We start from the raw sequence: 24,509 nt of genomic DNA, 5'->3' as shown, positions 1-24,509 counted from the left end.
CTCCTTGGATGAGCGAGGAAGAGGTTTGGCTTATTCTTGAATGACTCAGAGAAGCTGCATAGGGTAGGAGGGACACCCTTCTCCGAAGCACACATCTCGACGTCCAGCCAATCATGGCTGGCGTAGTGTAATAAGTCTTCTGAAGAATAAACTGGAGGCGTATCCCATAGTGAAATACCTCACTCATACTATCAGAGAACCGGTGTTACAGTTTTAACCAATAGTTCTGTCACTTTACTTCCTCCAGCGATTTTGGAACGTTTACTGTTGAAAAGTGATATCCCAAGTATAAATACAGTAAAGTATACACAGTAAAGGGTACAAAAAAGGAAAACATTGGATTAGTAACACGAGCCGACTGTTCATCCCACTTTGGTAATACGTGGCAATGCCTGACGTCATTAGAACGCGGCCATCTTTCCACAGTTAGTGCGTTTGCTACTTCTCTTTTGGCTCAATACATTGGAAAGTGATTGATTTTCCACCCACTCGTTTCTCTGGAATATCAAGATTTCAGGTAGGAATGTATGTACTTCTGTCAAGTGCAAAAAAAGTCAGTCATTACATGAATGCCTTTGTCTTGCGGTAAATCAGTCTAGCTAGCATGAACCAGCATAACTAACGTTTGCTAGCTAACTTACACGTCCAGCTCTAGTTTGCTAACAGTAACTTAGTTATAAAACCTCAGTCTCGCAGACAACCTAAAAGTTACAAAATAATTGTGCGTTTAGTTAGCTATAAAGTTATGTTGCAGTTGACAAGGTGATAACTAAAAGAGGTAGCTAGCTGTTGCCTTTAGTTAACTAGTTACATTTGTTTATTTTATAATGTTACATCAAAGGCGAACTATTATTGATGGCACAGCAGTCTACACTCCACAATTTCATGTAAAACACATGCATGCACACTGTCCATTGATGCACACTCGTGCGCATCTGCATGATGAAGACGTGGCAACAGCTGACTGTTGGCTAACAACCGGCATTTTGCCAAGAGTTGTATTGGCACAGGCCAGGCAGTCACTATTTTATCTTTCTACAATAAAAAAAAAACACTAGAATAATACAAGTAGGTAATAATACAATGACCAAAAACAGCAACTACCAATATCATGTCAACGATGTACCGTTGCGCTTTTTATGAAAGTGCCACGTTCTGTTTGTACTCAGTGTGTGTGTGTGTATACAGAACTCACCTTTATCCCTAGCTCTCCAGTAGTTCTCTTATTACCAGGCTTACATCGGCTTCCTACGTTTCATTGGAATAAAGAATACCAACCTATCCAGAGAACTGACGAGTTACAGTGGAGAGGGGGCCATCAGTTAGGAGCTTTAGCTTCCATGTTTTCTGACACCTACCCATTCCAACTTAGTCTTGTGTAGAGACCATTAAACGTGCCTCAACTAAAGAACTGCCTCTCATACTAAGAACTCAAGCCATGTTGTCTAATAATGTGTCCTTTCTTTGATGTGGCAGACCGAAAGCCGGGAAGATGATGGAAGAAAGTGGAATAGAGACCACCCCACCCGCCTCCCCTTTGCCTCCCCCTAGCATGGCAGCCGCAGTCAACCCCCCTCCCCTGACTATGTGTAAGTCATTCATTGATACAGTGGATGCACTGCTTCCAACCTACGTTGGTACCTCCACCAACGGCACAAAATGCAAGCTATACGTCCAGCTTTGGTTCGGTACACTACCAAAAGCATGGAATTGCTACTACAAATCTGCCAGGTCTATATCCTAAACCAAGGCAAAAAATGCAGCCTTATATTTTAATGCTACATTTCTGTCTTAAAACTGTTCAATCTTCTGGGCTGTATTTCATTCCAGAAAGTTGTCCACTTCTTTTTGCCCTCATTCATTCTCCTTTACAGAGTAGTCTATTATCAAAAGCTCCACCTAGACTTCTCCATGTTGCTTTCAGCTATATCAATCCTTTCAGAGGGGAGAGAGTGTCATTCTGCAATGAAACACATCCTCAGTTTCTAGCAGTATGTATCTCCGTAGTCACAACATCAAGCAAGAGAGAGGTCAACGGCTTGAGGTCATAGTTTGTCAGTTGTTGGAATGGGATGCAAAGCAGCGGAGGGGATTAGTGCTTGGAACATTGGCATGAGAGACTGTCTGTCCTTGAGTTTGTGTGGGACAAAGGGACAAGGTCGGCTGTTAGGCAGAACCGTGCAAGTCAATTCTGATAATCACCTGCTCACTGTATAACTTTGCAGTAACACAGCAATACTTATCACAGAAATAATTGAAGCCTTGGGCAAATTATGTTCTCTGAAGTGCAATGGAAGCAGCCTGTCCATTGTATTTCTTACAATGGAAATGACATCCCGACGATCCTCAGAATGTCGACGTAGGCCAGGCTGTACAACGAGCCATTCATTTCAGCCAATGCAGTAGTGCTTAGGGTATTATCAAGTCATTATGTTGGGTTTAAAGGAACAATAGCTAGTGATAGAGAATTGTTTTACACTCAAAGATATAGCTACGCTAAGATTTGGTTCAGTGGGGTCTTTGCTCCAACTTTCATGTACATTGTAAATTGGGTGAATTATCCCTTTAAACATTCTCATACTTACCTTATTATTTGTTACTCAATAATACTCTCTTGTTCCCCTCCAGGCCTGTCCAGTCCCCTGTCCCTCCCCAGAACCACCGGCATATCCACCTTCGCCCCCGAGGGCTTCTCAACCCCCGCCCCTCTCGCTGTCTCCACCTCCATCCCCCCTATCCACTCCTCCGCGCCCCCTCCCTTCGGCAGCCCCATACCCACCCTGTCCTACCCCCCTCCGCCCATTGGGGGAGCACCTTACACCCCCAGCCCCATGGCCTTCTCCTCCCCCTATCCCTCCGCGCCCCCGATGGGCGCTGTGGCCCTGCCTCCGACCGGTCCGGTGATGGCGGCGCCACCGATGGGCCCGCCCACCACAGGCTTTACCATGAGTGCGGGCTATGACATCACGCGGGGACACGCCGGACGCACACCGCAGACGCCGCTCATGCCCAGTTTCTCCAGTGCCGCCCCGATGACAGGTAAAGCTGCCGACTGGCCGGAGCTAAAGTAGCCACGTGGTGTAGGCTATATTTGTCGATTTGAACTGATTGCAAAGGCCTCGGTATTATCAATAGCTTCTGGTCTGTTAGGTCATCCTCTCTTGATGAAAGTGCCTGAGACTTCAATCTGGGTATATCATTCCCAACACAAGAGTTGTAAAGTGGAAATTGAATGGAAGTCCATGTGTGTCCAAGGTGCTCTCTTCCAATGCCTTTTTAGTGCTAAACTGAACTGTCATTGCAATGTATGGTGATGGGGAAAGGTGAACAATTTCAGGTGATAACCTTAAGATATTCTCTGACTTGGATCTCCTAGAATGCACATTCAAACATGGTCATCAGTCTAGCGCTTTTACTCTGCCCTCTGTGTGTGTGTGTGTGATGGGGAAGGGGTCAGTGGGCTAAAGGGAAAGCTATTATCTGTGGTCAAGCAGAGAGGGAAATAAGCCCACCAATTTGAGCGGCTCAGTGGACTGCCAGGTTCCGGGTTGGCCTTCTCTAGGGCTTGACACAAAAACGCACATGGAGAAGAGACACATGCAAACTACTCCACTAGTCCTACCCACTCTCCATATGGACATTTTATTTAGCCTGCCCACACCCCAATGGATATATATTTTTGTCGGTTGTAAATTAAACAAAAATATAATTTTCCATATGCACAAAGAGCTTATTTCTCTCAAATGTTATGCGCAGATTTGTTTACATCTCTGTTAGTGAGCATTTGTGACCGACCGCTTCGATTCAGTCTTATGTAGCAAAATTTGAAATTATACTTTTATCCAATGTAAAAAATACAGACTCAGAGCTAGAAAATGGTATATCATAAAATGCAGTTGAAGAACAATGGGAAAGTAATTCTGCCTTGAAAGTTTAAACTTATAACCCCACTTTTGAGAATGTTTTGGTACATCTACTGGGGAGCTCTTCTTTGTCTACACCCATTCAGCATTGTTCACACCCTCTTTCTTTTCTTTTTCTTTAGTTCACCTTTATTTAACCAGGTAGGCTAGTTGAGAACAAGTTCTCATTTACAACTGCGAACTGGCCAAGAATAAATTCCAGTGGGTCCCAATTCCAGTGGGTCACAGGTTTACATACACTGAGTTGACTGCCTTTAAACAGCTTGGAAAATTCCAGAAACTATCATGGCTTTAGAAGCTTCTGATAGGCTAATTCACATAAGTTGAGTCAATTGGAGGTGTACCTTTAAAAAATATATATATTTCACATTTATTTAACCAGGTAGGCTAGTTGAGAACAAGTTCTCATTTGCAACTGCGACCTGTCCAAGATGAAGCAAAGCAGTTTGACACATACAACAACACAGAGTAACACATGGAATAAATAAGCAGTCAATAATACAGTTGAACAATCTATATACAGTGTGTGCAAATGAGGTAGGATAAGGGAGGTAAGGCAATAAATAGGACATGGTGGGGAAGTCAAATCAAATCCAATTTTATTTGTCACATACACATGGTTAGCAGATGTTAATGCGAGTGTAGCGAAATGCTTGTGCTTCTAGTTCCGACAATGCAGTAATAACCAACAAGTAATCTAGCTAACAATTCCAAAACTACTACCTTATAGACACAAGTGTAAGGGGATAAAGAATATGTACATAAAGATATATGAGTGAGTGATGGGGCATAGGCAAGATACAGTAGATGGTATTGAGTGCAGTATATACATATGAGATGAGTATGTAAACAAAGTGGCATAATTAAAGTGGTTAGGGATACATGTATTACATAAAGATGCAGTAGATATACAGTATATACGTATACATATGAGATGAATAATGTAGGGTATGTAAACATTATATTAGGTAGCATTGTTTAAAGTGGCTAGTGATATATTTTACATTTCCCATCAATTCCCATTATTAAAGTGACTGGAGTTGAGTCAGTGTGTTGACAGCAGCCACTCAATGTTAGTGGTGGCTGTTTAACAGTCTGATGGCCTTGAGATAGAAGCTGTTTTTCAGTCTCTCGGTCCCAGCTTTGATGCACCTGTACTGACCTCGCCTTCTGGATGATAGCGGGGTGAACAGGCAGTGGCTCGGGTGGTTGCTGTCCTTGATGATCTTTATGGCCTTCCTGTGACATCGGGTGGTGTAGGTGTCCTGGAGGGCAGGTAGTTTGCCCCAGGTGATGCGTTGTGCAGACCTCACTACCCTCTGGAGAGCCTTACAGTTGTGGGCGGAGCAGTTGCCGTACCAGGCGGTGATACAGCCGGACAGGATGCTCTCGATTGTGCATCTGTAGAAGTTTGTGAGTGCTTTTGGTGACAAGCCGAATTTCTTCAGCCTCCTGAGGTTGAAGAGGCGCTGCTGCGCCTTCTTCACGATGCTGTCTGTGTGGGTGGACCAATTCAGTTTGTCTGTGATGTGTACGCCGAGGAACTTAAAACGTACTACCCTCTCCACTACTGTTCCATCAATGTGGATAGGGGGGTGTTCCCTCTGCTGTTTACTGAAGTCCACAATCATCTCCTTAGTTTTGTTGACGTTGAGTGTGAGGTTATTTTCCTGACACCACACTCCGAGGGCCCTCACCTCCTCCCTGTAGGCCATCTCGTCGTTGTTGGTAATCAAGCCTACCACTGTTGCTTTCTTGGGAACAGGAACAATGGTGGCCCTCTTGAAGCATGTGGGAACAACAGACTGGGATAGGGATTGATTAAATATGTCCGTAAACACACCAGCCAGCTGGTCTGCGCATGCTCTGAGGGCGCGGCTGGGGATGGCGTCTGGGCCTGCAGCCTTGCGAGGGTTGACACGTTTAAATGTTTTCCTCACGTCGGCTGCAGTGAAGGAGAGTCCGCATGTTTTAGTTGCGGGCCGTGTCAGTGGCACTGTATTGTCCTCAAAGCGGGCAAAAAAGTTATTTAGTCTGCCTGGGAGCAAGACATCCTGGTCCTCTTGTGTCTGAGCCGTTGAATTGAGATTCTACTTTGTCTCTATACTGACGCTTAGCTTGTTTGATTGCCTTGCGGAGGGAATAGTTACACTGTTTGTATTCGGTCATGTTTCCGGTCTCCTTGCCCTGATTTAAAAGCAGTGGTTCGGGCTTTCAGTTTCACGCGAATGCTGCCATCAATCCACAGTTTCTGGTTTGGGAATGTTTTAATCGTTGCTATGGGAACGACATCTTCAACGCACGTTCTAATGAACTCTCTCACCGAATCAGCGTATTCGTCAATGTTGTTGTCTGACGCAATACGAAACATATCCCAGTCCACGTGATGGAAGCAGTCTTGGAGTGTGGAATCAGATTGGTCGGACCAGCGTTGAACAGACCTCAGCGCGGGAGCTTCTTGTTTTAGTTTCTGTCTGTAGGCAGGGATAAACAAAATGGAGTCGTGGTCAGCTTTTCCGAAAGGAGGGCGGGGCAGGGCCTTATATGCGTCGCTGAAGTTAGAATAGCAGTGATCCAAGGTTTTTCCACCCCTGGTGGCGCAATCGATATGCTGATAAAATTCTTGTTTTCAGATTAGCCTTGTTAAAATCCCCAGCTACAATGAATGCAGCCTCCGGATAAATGGATTCCAGTTTGCAAAGAGTCAAATAAAGTTCGTTCAGAGCCATCGATGTGTCTGCTTGGGGGGGAATATATACGGCTGTGATTATAATCGAAGAGAATTCCCTTGGAAGATAATGCGGTCGACATTTGATTGTGAGGAATTCTAAATCAGGTGAACAGAAGGACTTGAGTACCTGTATATTGTGATGATCACACCACGTCACGTTAACCATGAAGCATACTCCCCCGCCCCTCTTCTTACCAGAAAGATGTTTGTTTCTGTCTGCGCGATGCGTGGAGAAACCAGCTGGCTGCACCGATTCCGATAGCGTCTCCAGTGAGCCATGTTTCCGTGAAGCAAAGAACGTTAGTCTCTGATGTCCCTCTGGAATGCTACCCTTGCTCGGATTTCATCAACCTTGTTGTCAAGAGACTGGACATTGGCGAGAAGAATGCTAGGGAGTGGTGCACGATGTCCCCGTCTCCGGAGTCTGACCAGAAGACCGCTCCGTTTCCCCCTTTTACGAAGTCGTTTTTTTGGGTCGCCGGCTGGGATCCATTCCGTTGTCCTGGGTGAAAGGCAGAACACAGGATCCGCTTCGCGGAAGTCATATTCTTGGTCGTACTGATGGTGAGTTGATGCTGCTCTTATGTTCAGTAGTTCTTCTCGACTGTATGTAATGAAACCTAAGATGACCTGGGGTACTAATGTAAGAAATAACACGTTTAAAAAAACTGCATAGTTTCCTAGGAACGCGAAGCGAGGCCGCCATCTCTGTCGGCGCCGGAAGTAATTACAATATACCAATTAAACACGAGAGTGATTGATGTGCAGAAGATGAATGTGCAGGTAGATACTGGGGTGCAAAGGAGCAAGATAAATAAATACAGTATGGGGATGAGGTAGTTGGATGGGCTATATTACAGATGGGCTATGTACAGGTGCAATGATCTGTGAGCTGCTCAGATAGTTGATGTTTAAAGTTAGTGAGGGAAATGTAAGTCTCCAGCTTCAGTGATTTTTTTTCAGTTCATTCCAGTCATTGGCAGCAGAGAACTGGAAGGAAAGGCGGCCAAAGGAGGAATTGGCTTTGGGGGTGACTAGTGAGATATACCTGCTGGAGCGCGTGCTACGGGTGGGTGCTGCTATGGTGACCAGTGAGCTGAGATAAGGCGGAGCTTTACCTAGCAGAGACTTGTAGATGACCTGGAGCCAGTGGGTTTGGCGATGAGTATGAAGCGAGGGCCAGCCAACGAGAACGTACAAGTCACAATGGTGGGTATTATATGGGGCTTTGGTGACAAAACAGATGGCACTGTGATAGACTGCATCCAATTTGTTGAGTAGAGTGTTGGAGGCTAGGATCAGTAGGATGGTCAGTTTACAAGGTTATGTTTGGCAGCATGAGTGAAGGATGCTTTGTTGCGGTATAGGAAGCCGATTTAATATTGGATTGGAGATGTTTAATGTGAGTCTGGAGGGAGAGTTTACACTCTAACCAGACACTTAGAATATGTGGACAACTACAAATACTTGCGTCTGAACCGTCCAGAGTAGTGATGCAGGACGGGCCAGCAGGTGCGGGCAGCGATGGGTTGAAGAGCATGCATTTAGTTTTCCTTGAATTTAAGAGCAGTTGGAGGCCACGGAAGGAGAGTTGTATGGCATTGAAGCTCGTCTGGAGGTTAGTCAAGTGTCCAAAGAAGGGCCATAAGTATACAGAATGGTGTCGTCTGCATAGTGGTGGATCAGAGAATAACCAGCAGCAAGAGCAACATCATTGATGTATACATCAAAGAGAGTCGGCCCGAGAATTTAACCCTGTGAAGAAGAATGTGGTGATTGACAGAATCGAAAGCCTTGGCCAGGTCGATGAATACAGCTGCACAGTAATGTCTCTTATCGATGGCGGTTATGATATCTTAAGCCTTAGCCCCACCCACCTCTTTTAAGGCTTCACATGTGAGGATATTTGATAAACAGTGATTAGTTTAGTGAACAACCAAAGACTAAAAGTGGTGAAAGTTGCCTACTATAATGAAAAACTCCATTTAAAAATCCACTTTATCTTGTCCTTGGCCTATATCCTAATCTGATTTTGGTGCAGGTCATGTTGTTGTTCACATTACTGTCTCTGGTAAACACACACACTATATAAAATAAAACGTTGATTTGTCACATGCACAGGATACAGAAGGTGTAAACTGTACATTGCAATTTTTACTTGCATAGTAGCAATAACAGAAAGTGATAGCGTCATAAAAATGTTTTATAATTATTAGACTACACTTACCTGACACACTTGTCTGAATTGATGGGTCATATGAAGGAAATGCTAGATCCAACCCCCAGCCACATCAGGCAAAGTGGATGGGATTTAATCATCTGGTGAAGTGTTCCGTTTAGACATGTAGCTAGCTAACTAAACAATGAACCAGCATAATCCCAACTCATACTTCGACCAACCAATACAAATTATGTCATAGCTGTAGTATGAATCTGCAAGTAGTTAAAGATAACCAACCAGGTTCAATGTTAGCTAGCTACCATTAGGCTATAGCTAAGAATGCAAATAGTTCTGTAAATGGAATAATAGTACTACACAAGCTAACGTTCACTAGCTAGCTAACAGTACGCTTTAACTTGCAATGAAAACAACTTTCTGACGAAGCTAGAAATGTATAATATCTGAAAATGTAGCTAGACTCTTATCCATATACATGGATGAACTCTTCACGGCAGACTGCAACCGCTTAACTCTGTTTTGTTTGTAGCTACATCTCGTTTGGCCAGCGTTGTAAAGTCCAGTGGAGGCTGGTGACTTGAAAAATTGAGGATGGAAGACCCATGGTATAGTCGCAGAACTAATGGCAGAGCGCATTTAAAAAATCATCTAAGAGCTTTGATTTTAACCTGAAACTTTTAAAGACATTTATAATAAAATATTATGGGGAATGGGAATAAGAGGGCTACTTAGTGTTGGGAAGGGCAGCAGTGATTGAATGAGGGTATGAGGCATGAGCAGAGGTGTTCAGAGGCTTGATTTCAGTGCAGGACAGGGATGAGGCTTCAGTACAGAAAAAGGCTCATCATGGATTGTGTTGGAAAAGAGCCCAACTCCTCCACTAAGGGCAGGACAGGATTTGACTGTGAAAACAAAACTTTAACACACAGTTAGACTAAAGAGCTAAGAATTAGTTAGTCCAAGCAAGGAGTGAAATCACATTGTGTATATGATTGACTCTACATAGTAATTAAATAAAATGTATAGGGGTACTCGCAGTGCTTGGAGAGGAAATATTCAATGTGCCGGTGGATGAAAGGGAATATGGGGAATAACAGACAGCAGAGGACCAGGGCTGTTCAGTTCTTCAGAGGGCCATGGGTGGAGCATGGGGAAAAACTGTTGAAAACAACATTTTAAATGAATATCAATTAATACAAAATTGGTAACATAATTGTAAATGAAATTAAAATAATGTAAACATTATTATAATGGGGGACATGTTAAATCCTTACTTTTAAAGAAGTCCATTCTACTCATAATCTACTTGGCATACTAGTCGATGGCCTTTTCGTACCAGTGAGGATTTTTCTTCATTTATTTAAGATTAATAGCACATCATAATGTGCTATTACCTCTGCAAGCTCCCTGTCGTTGCCTTTGTTAGCGTAACTTTCCCTCTTGACGTGTCCTCAAAGCTAATTCTTGCATGCCCAAAAATGCAGTGGTGTCGTTAAGCCGCTTGAGTACATCCCAGTTTCTTTTTACTTTCTCGTTGTGTTGCGCAGTTTGAATACGTAGACCTTCATCCATTACATGATCGATTGGACTTTTTCCCAGAATCTTTAATCTGATGTAGGCATTTATATGCTCCCTGCTTTTGTGATTCCGTTTAGCTGAACCCTCAATGTTCTTCAAGTCACAGTACCGCCCCCCCCACACTTTGCACAATGCTCAGACTTTTCAAAAAAGCAGGCAAGACCAGCAATACAGGCGGATTGATGAAAGGCTCCCTGTTAAGCAGCTATACTTTTGATACCAATTGGTACTGAACCCCCTCACCTTTTCATCCTTCATGAAACTGATCTCAGTCAGAGATTGACTCTCTGTTTTAATTTGCACCTTTTCCATGTACCCCAGAGAATGAAAGGGGTTCTTCAACAAAAAGTCCAACATTTTCAGTAGCATTAGTCATTCAGGCAGAGAACTGCATGCTCATTCTGCTAGCTAGCTAAATTGTGCAGCTCCATTGTAAATAAGAATTTGTTCATAACTGACTTGCCTAGTTAAATAAAGGTTAAATGTAAACATAATCACTCTTAATCTCTATCCAACAATGTCACCAAGCTTCTCAACACATATAACCTCTATAATGCTCTGTGGCACAATCCCAATGCAACACACTAGGTTCATTCTCTGATCCTAATCCTGTGATTGGACGAGAAATATGTCAGTTCATGCTGCGAAAGCTTTGATTGGTTTGAGGGTGTTCTCCGGAAGTGGTCATAATTACTATGTACACCGTTAAGTTTGGGGTGACTTAGAAATGTCCTTGTTTTCCATGAAAACATACATGAAATGAGTGGCAAAATGAATGGAAAATATAGTCAAGATGTTGTCAAGGTTATAAATAATCATTTTTATTTGAAATAATTGTGTCCTTCAGTCTTTGCTTTCGTCAAAGAATCCTCAATTTTCAGCACTTACAGCCTTGCAGACCTTTGGCATTTTAGTTGTCAATTTGTTGAGGTAATCTGAAGAGATTTCACCCCATGCTTCCTGAAGCACCTCCCACAAGTTGGATTGGCTTGATGGGCAATTCTTATACTATACGGTCAAGCTGCTCCCACAACAGCTCAGTAAAGGTTGAGATACGGTGGCTGTGCTGGCCACTCCATCATAGACAGAATACCAGCTGACTGCTTCTTCCCTAAATAGTTCTTGCATAGTTTAGAGCTGTGCTTTGGGTAATTGTCCTGTTGTAGGAGGAAATTAGCTCCAATTAAGCGCCGTCCACAGGGGATGGCATGGCGTAGCAAAATTGACTGATGGCCTTCTTCAAGATCCCTTTTACCCTGTATAAATAAATCTCCCACTTTACAATCACCAAAGCACCCCCAGACCATCACATTGCCTCCACCATGCTTGACAGATGGCGTCAAGCATTCCTCCAGCATCTTCATTTTTTTCTGCGTCTCACAAATGTTCTTCTTTGTGATCCAAACACCTAAAACTTAGATTTGTCTGTCCTCTGTCCAGTGTCTGTGTTCTTTTGCCCATCTTAATCTTTTCTTTTTATTGGCCAGTCTGAGAGAAGGCTTTTCTTTTTGCAACTCTGCATAGAAGGCCAGCATCCCAGATTCGCCTCGTCACTGTTGACGTTGAGACTGGTGTTTTGCGGGTACTATTTAATGAAGCTGCCAGTTGAGGACTTGTGAGGTGTCTGTTTCTCAAACTAGACACTCTAATGTACTTGTCCTCTTGCTCAGTTGTGCACCGGGGCCTCCCACTCCTCTTTCTATTCTGGTTAGAGCCAGTTTGAGCTGTTCTGTGAAGGGAGTAGTACACAGCATTGTATGAGATCTTCAGTTCCTTGGCAATTTCTCGCATGGAATTACCTTCATTTCTCAGAACAAGAATAGACTGATGAGTTTCAGAAGAAAGGTCGTTGTTTCTGGCCATTTTCAGCCTGTAATCGAACCCACAAATGCTGATGCTCCAGCTCAAACGGGGCGGCAGGGTAGCCTAGTGGTTAGACCGTTGGACTAGTAACCGAAAGGTTGCAAGTTCAGATCCCCGAGCTGACAGGGTACAAATCTGTCATTCTGCCCCTGAATACAGCATAACCCACTGTTCCTAGGACGTCATTGAAAATAAGAATTTGTTCTTAACTGACTTGCTAGTTAAATAAAGGTAAAATAAAATACCCAACTATTCTAAAGAAGGCCAGTTTTATTACTTTAATGAGCACAACAGTTTTCAGCTGTGCTAACATAATTGCAAAAGGGTTTTCTAATGATGAATTTGAGTTAGCCAACACAACGTGCCATTTGGACACAGGAGGTTGCTGGTAATGGACCTCTGTACGCCTATGTCGATATGCCATAAAAAATCTGCTGTTTCCAGCTACAATAGTCATTTACAACATTAACAATGTCTACATTGTATTTCTGATCAATTTGATGTTATTTTAATGGTAAATTTTTTTTGCTTTTCTTTCAAAAACAAGAATTTCTAAGTGACCCCAAATGTTTGAACGGTAGTGTATGTCTATGGAAGAGGTTGAGGATTACGAGGCTCCTAGGTTTTGTATTGAAGTCATTGTAGCCAGAGAAGGACGGAAGCTAGCTGTGCTCCGGCTACTCTATGGTGCTACAGTATTGCAAAACAGTGCATTTCTATCCATTATTTGGTGACATATTTAGTATAGTTTCACTTTTTATGGAAAGAAATTTGAGGATGGTCCTTTGAGGATCCTCCACTGGTCAAGTCACTCCGGTTCACACTGACCGTGGCTTGTGCAGAAAGTAGTAAATCAAGTTTTCCAACTCATCTGTCGACAGTACCTGCTAAATTCAGGGTATCAATGTTGTTGAGAAAAGTAGCAGAACTTTTGTAGTTCTGGATGGCTAACATTATCTATTTAAAAAATGGCACGGTAGAAAGGACTATCACCACATACTGAGGAGCTCACGTTATAAACAGACGCATGCTACATGGCAGACCAATCCAAACTCATCTCTTGGCATGTCCAGCCCATCCATTATCTCAGCCAATCATGGCTAGCAGGAAGGTTCCTGGCTTTTTCTGTGGCTAAACCAACTAGACTCATAATTTAACCATTTGTATTTACAGCTGGAATACTATTTTGTTATTAAGGCACATGAACGTTTTTGATAAAGGTATGTTTACATTCAAATGCCTCTCCTGTGAAGTAGTGACGTGAGACATACGCCTAGTTTCCTCAAACGAATCACATTTCTCCCTTGCCAAGGTAATCCATACACCTGACAGCATATCAAGTAGCTGATTTAACCATGATTATTACACATTTGCATCTAGTGCTGGGGACAAAAAATGTGCAGTTTTGTTACATAAAACAATGCCACAGATGTATAAAGTTGAGGGAGCATGCAATTGGCATGCTGACTGCAGGAATGTCCACCAGAGCTGTTGCCAGAGAATTGAATGTTCATTTCTCAACCATAAGCCGCCTCAACGTCGTTTTGAACAGAGTGCCCCATGGTGGGGTTATGGTATGGGCAAGCATAAGTTATGGACAACAAACACAATTAGCATTTTATCGATGGCAATTTGAATGCACCGAGATATCGTGACGAAATCCTGACGCCCATTGTCGTGCCGCTCATCCACCGCCATCACCTCATGTTTCAGCATGATAATGCACGGCCCCATGTTGCAAGAATCTTTACACAATTCCTGATAGCTGAACATTTCCCAGTTATTCCATGGCCTGCATCCTCACCAGACATGTCACCTGTTGATTTGATTTGAGCCTGTTTGGGATGCTCTGGTTCAACGTGTACGACAGCGTGTTCCAGTTCCCACCAATATCCAGCAACTTCGCAAAGTCATTAAAGAGGAGTGGGACAATCAACAGCCTGATCAACTCTATGTGAAGGAGATGTCATGCTACATGAGGCAAATGGTGGTTACACCAGATACTGACTGGTTTTCTGATCCACGCCCCTCCCATTTTTTTAAAGATATTTGTGACTAACAGATGCAAATCTGTATTCCCAGTCATGTGAAATTCATAGATTAGGGCCTAAATTAATTTATTTTAATTGACTGATTTGCTTATATGGACTCTAAGTCAGTAAAACCATTATTGTTGGGTGTTATATTTTTGTTCAGTATTTTTTTATTTCTATATGGTGTTTTGTTTCATTCACACCTGCACTGTTGGAGCTCAGAGCTGAAGTATTTCACTACACTACAATTACATGTGACTAAATTTAAAAAAATACAAGCACTTTCACAGAGTGAGTAACATACTACCTCACAAACAAATGGGGCAATGCGTACACACACAATGGTTAAACATCACAACGGTGACACATTAAAATGGTTTGAATGTTTGTTTGAGCCAAGGTGTTTGTCTTTGAGGTGGGTGTGGTTTATGTATCCGTTTCTGCTGTTTACTTTGCATGGATAAATGTGTTTTACCTAGTGTCTATTCTCTTGATTACATTATTTTGTTACTGTGCAAGTCCACCTGTTTTTGGTTGTCTTTCTGTATGCCTATTGGATACAGCATGGGTATTTAAATCCAGGCCTCAAGGTCTGCTTTTTATTAATTTTTTCTGACTGATTCCTGTCCTTAATTGGGCAGACCTTGGTGTCCAAGGTCTTAATCAGTCCCTGTTGAGAAGGAAAGGATGAGAACCTGCAGTGTTATTGTCCTCCAGGTCCTGATTTGAATACCACCAGTTTGGCCCCTTATGAACACAATCGTAAGAAAGCAGACCGCAACAGGGTTGCTACCTGAATGTGTCTGATAAACGCATGTTTTCGTTTTCTGTTGCGAAAACATTTCCTTTTGGTGCCTAATGAACACAACCCTGGTATACAGTATGTTATGATGAGTGGTAACGGTATTCATGATGTCTCTTCCAGGGGTAGTATCCAACCCAATGGTGCAACAGCCAATGATGTCAGGGGGTCTAGATGCCGGCTCCCCCATCACCTTCCCTGAGGTCGAAAACGAGGACCCCCGCCTCGCCGTAGATGCCAACGCCGGGGGCGGCATTTGGGGTTTCTTCAAGGTACGTCTTTTTCAGTAATTTCGGTAGGGCAGTGGATGTTTTTACGCACCTGACACTCTCAAAGTAATGTGAACACACACACAGTAGTGGACATCCGCGTCGTGTTCAATAGGAGAATGTTTTTAAATGTTGTACAACGGAAATAGGCTTTTCTATTTCACAAGCTCAGGTTGGCCTTCCCTGTTTCAGTCCGTTTTCTTCGGTTTGATGTCTAATGAACAATACCCAGGCAACACAGCAGGGCTGCCTTTTTAAAAGCAGGAAACGCTCACTAAACTAAAAAACAGGACTAATGCTGTGTTTACGTGGTACGAGGAAGATGGCAGGCGGTAAACCAGATGACATTGTTTTCAATGAGAGCACAACGGTAAATGCCATTAAGGCGGGCGGTGAATGCTGTCAGAAGCCACGGTAGACGGGACTTGCCGCCAAAGTTAAAATATTTCAACTTTTGCCATCTGCCGTAGCGTCATTTTCTTCCTTCCTGAAATCACTGTAGCAACACATACTGTCGTGCTGACTTGCTTTTGCCGTTAGTCTGTATTTTGTGTCCCTCGTCAAAACGCAGCATAAGTCAATAGTGCAAAGACGGGCGGTTTCAGAGGAAGGCCAGAAAAACTGTCAAAGCCCTGGGTCTCGACCCCGCTCTGTGCAACTCGGTACTGGACTTACTGACGGGCCGGCCCCAGGTGGTGAGGGTAGGTAAAAAACATCTCCACCCCGCTGATCCTCAACACTGGGGCCCCACAAGGGTGCGTTCTGAGCCCTCTCCTGTACTCCCTGTTCACCCACGACTGCGTGGCAACGCACGCCTCCAACTCAATCATCAAGTTTGCAAACGAAACTACAGTGGTAGGCTTGATTACCAACAACGACGAGACTGCCTACAGGGAGGAGGTGAGGGCCCTCAGAGTGTGGTGTCAGGAAAATAACCTCACACTCAACGTCAACAAAACAAAGGAGATGATCGTGGACTTCAGGAAACAGCAGAGGGAGCACCCCGCTATCTACATCGATGGGACAGTAGTGGAGAGTGTAGTAAGTTTTAGGTTCCTTGGCGTACACATCACAGACAAACTGAATTGGTCCACCCACACAGACAACGCGGTGAAGAAGGCGCAGCAGCACCTCTTCAACTTCAGGAGGCTGAAGAAATGCGGCTTGTCACCAAAAGCACTCATAAACTTTTACAGATGCACAATCGAGAGCATCCTGTCGGGCTGTATCACCACCTGGTACGGAAACTGCTTCGTCCTCAACCGTAAGGCTCTCCAGAGGGTAGTGAGGTCTACACAAAGCATCACCGGGGGCAAACTACCTGCCCTCCAGGACACCTACACCCCCCGATATCACAGGAAGGCCATAAAGATCATCAAGGACAACAACCACCCGAGCCACAGCCTGTTCAGAAGGAGAGGTCAGTACAGGTGCATCAAAGCAGGGACCGAGAGACAGAAGCTGTTTTTCAATCTCAAGGCCATCGGACTGTTAAACAGCCACCACTAACATTGAGTGCTGCCAACATACTGACTCAACTCCAGCCACTTTAATAATGGAAAAATTGGTGTAAAAAATATATCACTAGCCACTTTAAACAATGCCACTTAATATAATGTTTACATACCCTACATTACTCATCTCATATGTATATACTGTACTCGATACCATCTACTGTATCGTGCCTATGCCGTTCTGTACCATCACTCATTCCTATATCTTTATGTACATATTCTTCATCCCTTTACACTTGTGTGTGTGTGTGTGTGTATAAGGTAGTTGTTGTGAAATTGTTAGGTTAGATTACTCATTGGTTATTACTGCAGTGTCAGAACTTGAAGCGCAAGCATTTTGCTACACTCGCATTAACATCTACTAACCATGTGTATGTGACAAATAAAAATTGATTTGAATACATTACCGAAGCGACTGCTGGAATAGTTAATCAAATGGCTACCCTGACTATTTGCACCGGCTCTATGCACACTCACTGGCCTCTACCTACACATACTACACTGACACTCAATCACACACCGACTTATATTGACACCACTCACACATAAACACTCTTTCACTCTTCACATACGCTGCTGCCACTCTGTTTATTATCTATCCTGACTGTCTAGACACTTTTATGCCTACCTACATGTACATATTACCTCAACTACCTCGTACCCCTGCACATTTGACTCAGTACCAGTACTCCTTGTATAAAGTCTCGTTATTGTTTATTTTATTGCGTTACTATTTTCTTGTTCATTTTTGGCAAATTTTTCTTACTTTTTAACTCTGCATTGTTGGTTAAGGGCTGGTAAGTAAGCATTTCACGGTAAAGTCTACACCTGTTGTATTCGGCGAATGTGACATGAGTTCTTTGCTCTTATAAAGCAGAATTGCATAGCGCGTTTCAACCTGATTCAACCTATCAGGCATTCAGATCAATATGTCTTTGCACTGAGTTTCGTAAACACCTTTCCTGCATATTAAACAGTTCCTTGTCTCTTTGTTCTGTCACAAAAGAGAAAAATCAAGTGAACTTTCCCAGCCTGTTTCCCCAGACACTGACGCCTTTACAACAAAAATCATGCTTTCTCGAATTTGAAATGAGTCGCGTACTAGGTATAATCTGTGTCCGAGGAAACCGACCCCTTGACATTTAACTAAATCTCTTTAAGTCCACTTTATAAAACACTCACGGTCCAAATGTAATTTAGGCTGCTTTTACACAGGCAGCCCAATTATTTTGCCTAATTAGATTTGCTATTTTGACAATAATTGGGCAAAAGATCAGAAGTGGGGCTGGCTGTGTTTGTGCCAAAATGGATGCGTTTACACGTCACAACCCCATTTTGTATGATAAACCTTCAGTCAATGTCCTGCCAGAACCGAATCTCCTGTCGCTCAATACGCAACAGCCTGTATTGGGGAAACACTTTCCTGGACGACACCCATAAATTGTCTGTTAATGCTATCAGTGTTGCGTTAGATGACCAGTACGTCTGGTAATATCCAGGGCTGCAGCCCAAAGGGCTCCTTATTCTCTATGGGCCCTGGCCAAATGAAGTGCCTTATTAAGGGAATTGGGTGCCATTTCAGGTCTTCTTCATCCTATTCATCTGGCTGGCTGGCTGGCAAGGAGGACTGTGGTATGCCTCAGACAGTTAGGGAGACAGTTGGGATTCGGAGCACAGCTTGTCTGATAATAAGTCCTAATTGTATCCATCCAGTCTCTACTGGGAATAAGGCCTAATGGTATCTATCCAGCAGGGTTTCTGTCGATTTTGCAGGTTTTCCTACTTACAAAGCATGTAGAGGTCGAATTTTTTATCATAGATACACTTCAACTGTAAGAGACGGAATCTAAAACAAAAATCCAGAAAATCATGTATGCTTTATAAGTAATTAATTAGCATATTATTGCATGACACAAGTATTCAGTACTTTGTTGTAGCACCTTTGGCAGTGACTACAGCCTTGTGTTTTCTTGGGTATGATGCTACAAGCTTGGCACACCAGTGTTTGGGCAGTTTCCCCCATTCTTCTCTGCAGATCCTCTCAAGCTCTGTCAGGTTGGATGGGGAGCATCGCCGCACAGCTATTTTCAAGTCTCTCCAGAGATGTTCAATCGGGTTCAAGTCTGGGCTCTGGCTGGGCCACTCAAGGACATTGAGACCTGTCCCGAAGTCACACCTGCGTTGTCTTGGCTGTGTGCTTAGGGTCGTTGTCCTGTTGGAAGGTGAACCTTCGCCCCTGTCTGAGCACTCTGGAGCAGGTTTTCGATCCTGACTAATCTCCCAGTCCCTGCTACTGAAAAACATCCCCACAGCATGATGCTGCCACCACCATACTTCACCGTAGGTATGGTATTGGCCAGGTGATGAGTGGTGCCTGGTTTCCTCCAGACGTGAAGCTTGGCATTCAGGCCAAAGAGTTCAATCTTGGTTTCATCAGACCAGAGAATCTTGTTTCTCATGTTCTGAGAGTCCTTTAGGTGCATTTTGGCAAACTCCAAGCGGGCTGTCACGTGCCTTACTGAGGAGTGGCTTCCGTCTGGTCGCTCTACCATAAAGGCCTGATTTGTTGAGTGCTGCAGAGATGGTTGTCATTCTGGAAGGTTCTCCCATCTCCACAGAGGAACTCCGGAGCTCTGTCTCCCCTGATTGCTCAGTTTGGCCGGGCGGCCAGCTCTAGGAAGAGTCTTGGTGGTTCCAAACTTTTTCCATTTAAGAATGATTGAGGACTGTGTTCTTTGGGACCTTCAATGCTCCAGACATTTTTTTGGTACCTTTCCCCAGATCTGTGCCTCGACACAATCCTGTCTCAACGCTTTACGGACAATCCCTTTGACCTCATGGGTTGGTTTTTGCTCTGACCGGAACTGTCAACTGTTGGACCTTTTCATATAGACAGGTGTGTGCCTTTCCAAATCACGTCTAATCAATTGAATTTACCACAAGTGGAAACATCGATGGAAACAGGATGCACCTGAGCTCAAGTTCGAGTCTCATAGCACAGGGTCTGAATACCTATGTAAGTAAGGTATTTCTATTTTTTATTTTGAATAATTATCAACAATTTCGGAATCTGTTTTCGCTTTGTCCGTATGGGTTATTGTGTGCATAGGTTGAGGATTTTTTTTTAATGTGTAATCCCTTAAAAAAAAAAAGCTGTAACAAAATGTGTATAAAGTGAAGGGGTCTGAATACTTTAAGAATGTACTGTATTGTACACACTCGCCAATTTAATTCCACAAAATTATACAAATTAACCTGTAGACCGATAAGCATGACCAGTCAAATGTATTTACATCGACTGGTTTTTACATCAACTAATAGGCTAAAAAGCATTATCCCGGATAATTCGCCACTTCCAAATTTATCGGCTTTTTTTTATCGGCCAAATCCCCGGCTTTTACTGGCTAACGGAAACCCTGCCATCCAGTCTTGTTTGGGATTACATGCACATTGCGCACTGGCAGGTAGTCAGTCGGGCAGGCAGGCACAAACTGTTGGTTCAACAATTGGAACTGTTCAGGGTTCCCTCCTTTGTTTTGTCCTGAAACGACCCCTGGTGTACGGACTCATGAGTTAGTGATGGTGTGTTTTTATTCAGTTACATTAGAATGCTTTTGAAACAACTGAGATACAGAGAAGTTTTTTTTAAAGGTACTTTGAAACAGTCGCTTAGCCTAACTTAATTTCCTTCAAACATTGTACCACCTGTAGAAGTAATGAGCTATGATACTAATTAGCTTGGGTCATTAGCGCATTCATTGTCACACAAATTAACATAACGTCTTATTTCAACCAGTCCGTTAAGGGATGCAAATGACATCCAGCTTTAGAAACAATTTTTTAACTGTGTGTGTCCATCCTCAGGGCGTGGCAGGTAACCACATGGTAAAGACGGTCCTGGATAAGACCAAGCACTCAGTGGAATCCATGATCACCACTCTGGACCCGGGCATGGCTCCATACATCAGTAAGTCAACACCAACACCATTTATCATTCATTTAACAGTGGTGGAACTAGGGTTGGGGTTAATCAATTCAGGAACTGAAATTCCAATTTAGTAAATTGAAAAAAACTTGCTTTTATCTTCCATGACTTCTCAATAAACCGAAAAGGAGAAGCTTTTTTTTCCCATTTTTATTTCTCCAGAAAAATCACTTCCTGAATTGAGACTTACATTTTAATTGAGCCCAACCCAGTTGAAAACACACTAGCTAGCCAATGCTTACATCAATCCCTTGCTTTGAAATCCATTACAGGAACTGTACAAGTGGACACTTTGGGGAGAAGGGTGGGGGATTGGGATGAAGCTTATCCATTGTCGCCCTATATCTGCAAGCCAATGGGTGCGTCCCAAGTCACACCCTATTCCTATGGGCCGTGGACAAAAGTAGTGCACTATTTAGGGAATAGGGTGCCATTTGGGATGCAAACTATGTGTGCTGGTGCTAGAATGTTTTTTATTTAACTAGTCAAGTCAGTTAAGAACCAATTCTTATTTACAATGACATCCTACACCGGCCAAACCCCGACGCCGCTGGGCCAATTGTGCACCGTCCTATGGAACTCCCAATCACTGCCAGGTTAAAATCACAGAAATGCTCCTCTAAATAAGAACTTGCCACTGACTTAAGTCTAAACGTTCCTTGCGGGACGTACTGGATAAAATCGCTTGTTGAGTCTCTCGATTTTCAAACTCTTCTTGGGCTAGCATGCACTCTCCATCATGGATATAGCGAATCGATAATGGGTGACTGTTTTAAACATTTTCTTTCTTTTGACCTTGTACTACATTAAATATAAACCCTCAACTGTTTTTCTTTAAATCCTGGTGCTGTAAACCCAGTGGTGTAAATTACTTAAGCTAAAACACTTTAAAGTACTACTTAAGTAGTTTTTGGGGGGCATCTACTTTTACTATTTATATGTTTTACTACTTTTACTTTACCACATTCCTAAAGAAAATAATGTACTTTTCACTCCATACATTTTCCCTGACAGGACAGGAAAATGGTCCAATTCTCACATACTTGTCCCTGGTCATCCTGACTACCTCTGATCTGGCGGACTCACTAAACAAACATGCTTTGTTTATAAATTATGTTTGAGTGTTGGTGTGTCCCTGGCTATCTGTAAAATAACTACAGTGGGGCAAAAAAGTATTTAATCAGCCACCAATTGTGCAAGTTCTCCCACTTAAAAAGATGAGAGGCCTGTAATTTTCATCATATGTACACTTCAACTATGACAGACAAAATGACAAATCACATTGTAGGATTTTTTATGAATTTATTTGCAAATTATGGTGGAAAATAAGTATTTGGTCAATAACAAAAGTTTCTCAATACTTTGTTATATACCCTTTGTTGGCAATGACAGAGGTCAAATGTTTTCTGTAAGTTTTCACACACTGTTCGGGAATTTTGGCCCATTCCTCCATGCAGATCTCCTCTAGAGCAGTGATGTTTTGGGGCTGTTGCTGGGCAACATGGACTTTCAACTCCCTCCAAAGATTTTCTATGGGGTTGAGATCTGGAGACTGGCTAGGCCACTCCAGGACCCTGAAATGTTTCTAACGAAGCCACTCCTTCGTTGCCCGGGCGGTGTGTTTGGGATTATTGTCATGCTGAAAGACCCAGTCATGTTTCATCTTCAATGCCCTTGCTGATGGAAGGAGGTTTTCACTCAAAATCTCACGATACATGGCCCCATTCATTCTTTCCTTTACACGGATCAGTCGTCCTGGTCCCTTTGCAGAAAAACAGCCCCAAAGCATGATGTTTTCACCCCCATGCTTCACAGTAGGTATGGTGTTCTTTGGATGCAACTCAGCATTCTTTGTCCTCCAAACACGACGAGTTGAGTTTTTACCAAAAAGTTATATTTTGGTTTCATCTGACCATATGACATTCTCCCAATCTTCTTCTGGATCATCCAAATGCTATCTAGCAAACTTCAGACGGCCCTGGACATGTACTGGCTTAAGCAGGGGGACACGTCTGGCACTGCAGAATTGGCGTCGTATTGTGTTACTGATGGTAGGCTTTGTTACTTTGGTCCCAGCTCTCTGCAGGTCATTCACTAGGTCCCCCGTGTGGTTCTGGGATTTTTGCTCACCGTTCTTGTGATCATTTTGACCCCACGGGGTGAGATCTTGCGTGGAGCCCCAGATCGAGGGAGATTATCAGTGGTCTTGTATGTCTTCCATTTCCTAATAATTGCTCCCACAGTTGATTTCTTCAAACCAAGCTGCTTACCTATTGCATATTCAGTCTTCCCAGCCTGGTGCAGGTCTACAATTTTGTTTCTGGTGTCCTTTGACGGCTCTTTGGTCTTGGCCATAGTGGAGTTTGGAGTGTGACTGTTTGAGGTTGTGGACAGGTGTCTTTTATACTGATAAGTTCAAACAGGTGCCATTAATACAGGTAACGAGTGGAAGACAGAGGGGCCTCTTAAAGAAGTTACAGGTCTATGAGAGCCAGAAATCTTGCTTGTATGTAGGTGACCAAATACTTATTTTCCACCATAATTTGCAAATAAATTCACAAAAAATCCTACAATGTGATTTTTCTGGATTTTTTTTCTTCTCATTTTGTCTGTCATAGTTGAACTGTACCTATGATGAAAATTACAGGCCTTATCTTTTTAAGTGGGAGAACTTGCACAATTGGTGGCTGACTAAATACTTTTTTGCCCCACTGTAACTTTCCCTTCTGTTTGCTTTATGTAAGGAATTTGAAATGTTGTATACTTTTACTTTTGATACTTGCATATATTTAAAACCAAATACTTTTAGAATTTTACTCTAGTAGTATTTCACTTTTACTTTAGTAATTTTCTATTAAGGTATCTTTTACTCTTACAATTGGGTACTTTTTCCACCACTGCTGTAAACCCACTGGGTGTGCAGTCTTTTCTTTCTTTCCAGCTTTAACATTTCAGTCAGGTTGTACCCACAGATGTAGCCTTTTGAATATTATTATAGATACAAATGCATCCTCCAATTGCAACAGCTGCCTATGCCCACACACCTCAAGAAAATTGTTTATTTTTAATACCCTCAAACACAGTTAATACCCTCAAACTAATTTCAAAATAGGCCATTATCACTGTCAATCGTGATTTTCTTTTTTTCTGATGTTTTTCCAGTCAAACTGCATGCAAACTATAAGCCTTTCTTACGTGTTTTCTGTTTAAATCAAAGCATATCCTGCGGAGCGCGCTTTTGTGTTTTGGCCTCATGAGGGAAAAATTTTACTGTCCAGCTTCAGATAAGAAATGACTGAGGTGGTGTTTTTGGTTTAACATATTATAGGCAAACTGTGCTACAGTAGGTCCTATATACTATTCTATTTTGGTCTGTTATGTAAAATACGAATGAATCATTCGGTTCATGTGATGGATCAGTTTGTCTGCATATGCCATAGAGGTGTTTCTGTAAGCTAAGCAATCGGACAGTAGGGCGAATTCAAGTACTTCGTACAAGAGTTCCAAGTCCGTAACAAATTGTTTTGAGGACAGCTGTTTGAGCAACCCCTGATAGAGTTTTCTGTCTGTGGCTGTTCTGGTTACGTCTGCACACGCCTGTAGTTATTCATCATTCACTCCACCACCAGAGT

General features: G+C 42.9%; 1 protein-coding gene across 2 annotated transcripts in view; it reads left to right on the top strand.

Moving 5' to 3' along the window:
• Window positions 1-186: 186 nt before the first annotated feature.
• Window positions 187-24,509, top strand: part of prrc1 (proline-rich coiled-coil 1) — a 35,695-nt gene continuing 11,372 nt past the window's right edge. Inside the window, exons 1-5 of one of the 2 annotated variants that reach the window (XM_020457447.2) lie at window positions 187-517; window positions 1,477-1,589; window positions 2,629-3,039; window positions 15,233-15,381; window positions 20,757-20,859. In XM_020457447.2, coding sequence (XP_020313036.2) covers window positions 1,493-1,589; window positions 2,629-3,039; window positions 15,233-15,381; window positions 20,757-20,859 — 760 coding nt within the window. In that variant the 5' untranslated portion in view covers window positions 187-517; window positions 1,477-1,492. Of the gene's footprint in view, window positions 526-1,476; window positions 1,590-2,628; window positions 3,040-15,232; window positions 15,382-20,756; window positions 20,860-24,509 lie in introns of both variants that reach the window. The other variant, XM_020457448.2, reaches the window with a different exon arrangement.

Source organism: Oncorhynchus kisutch, linkage group LG23 (genome assembly GCF_002021735.2).
Source record: "Oncorhynchus kisutch isolate 150728-3 linkage group LG23, Okis_V2, whole genome shotgun sequence".
NCBI classification, from domain to species: Eukaryota; Metazoa; Chordata; class Actinopteri; order Salmoniformes; family Salmonidae; genus Oncorhynchus; species Oncorhynchus kisutch.
The sequence above is the reverse complement of the archived record's forward strand: the minus strand, read 5'-3'. Positions and strand labels throughout refer to the sequence as shown.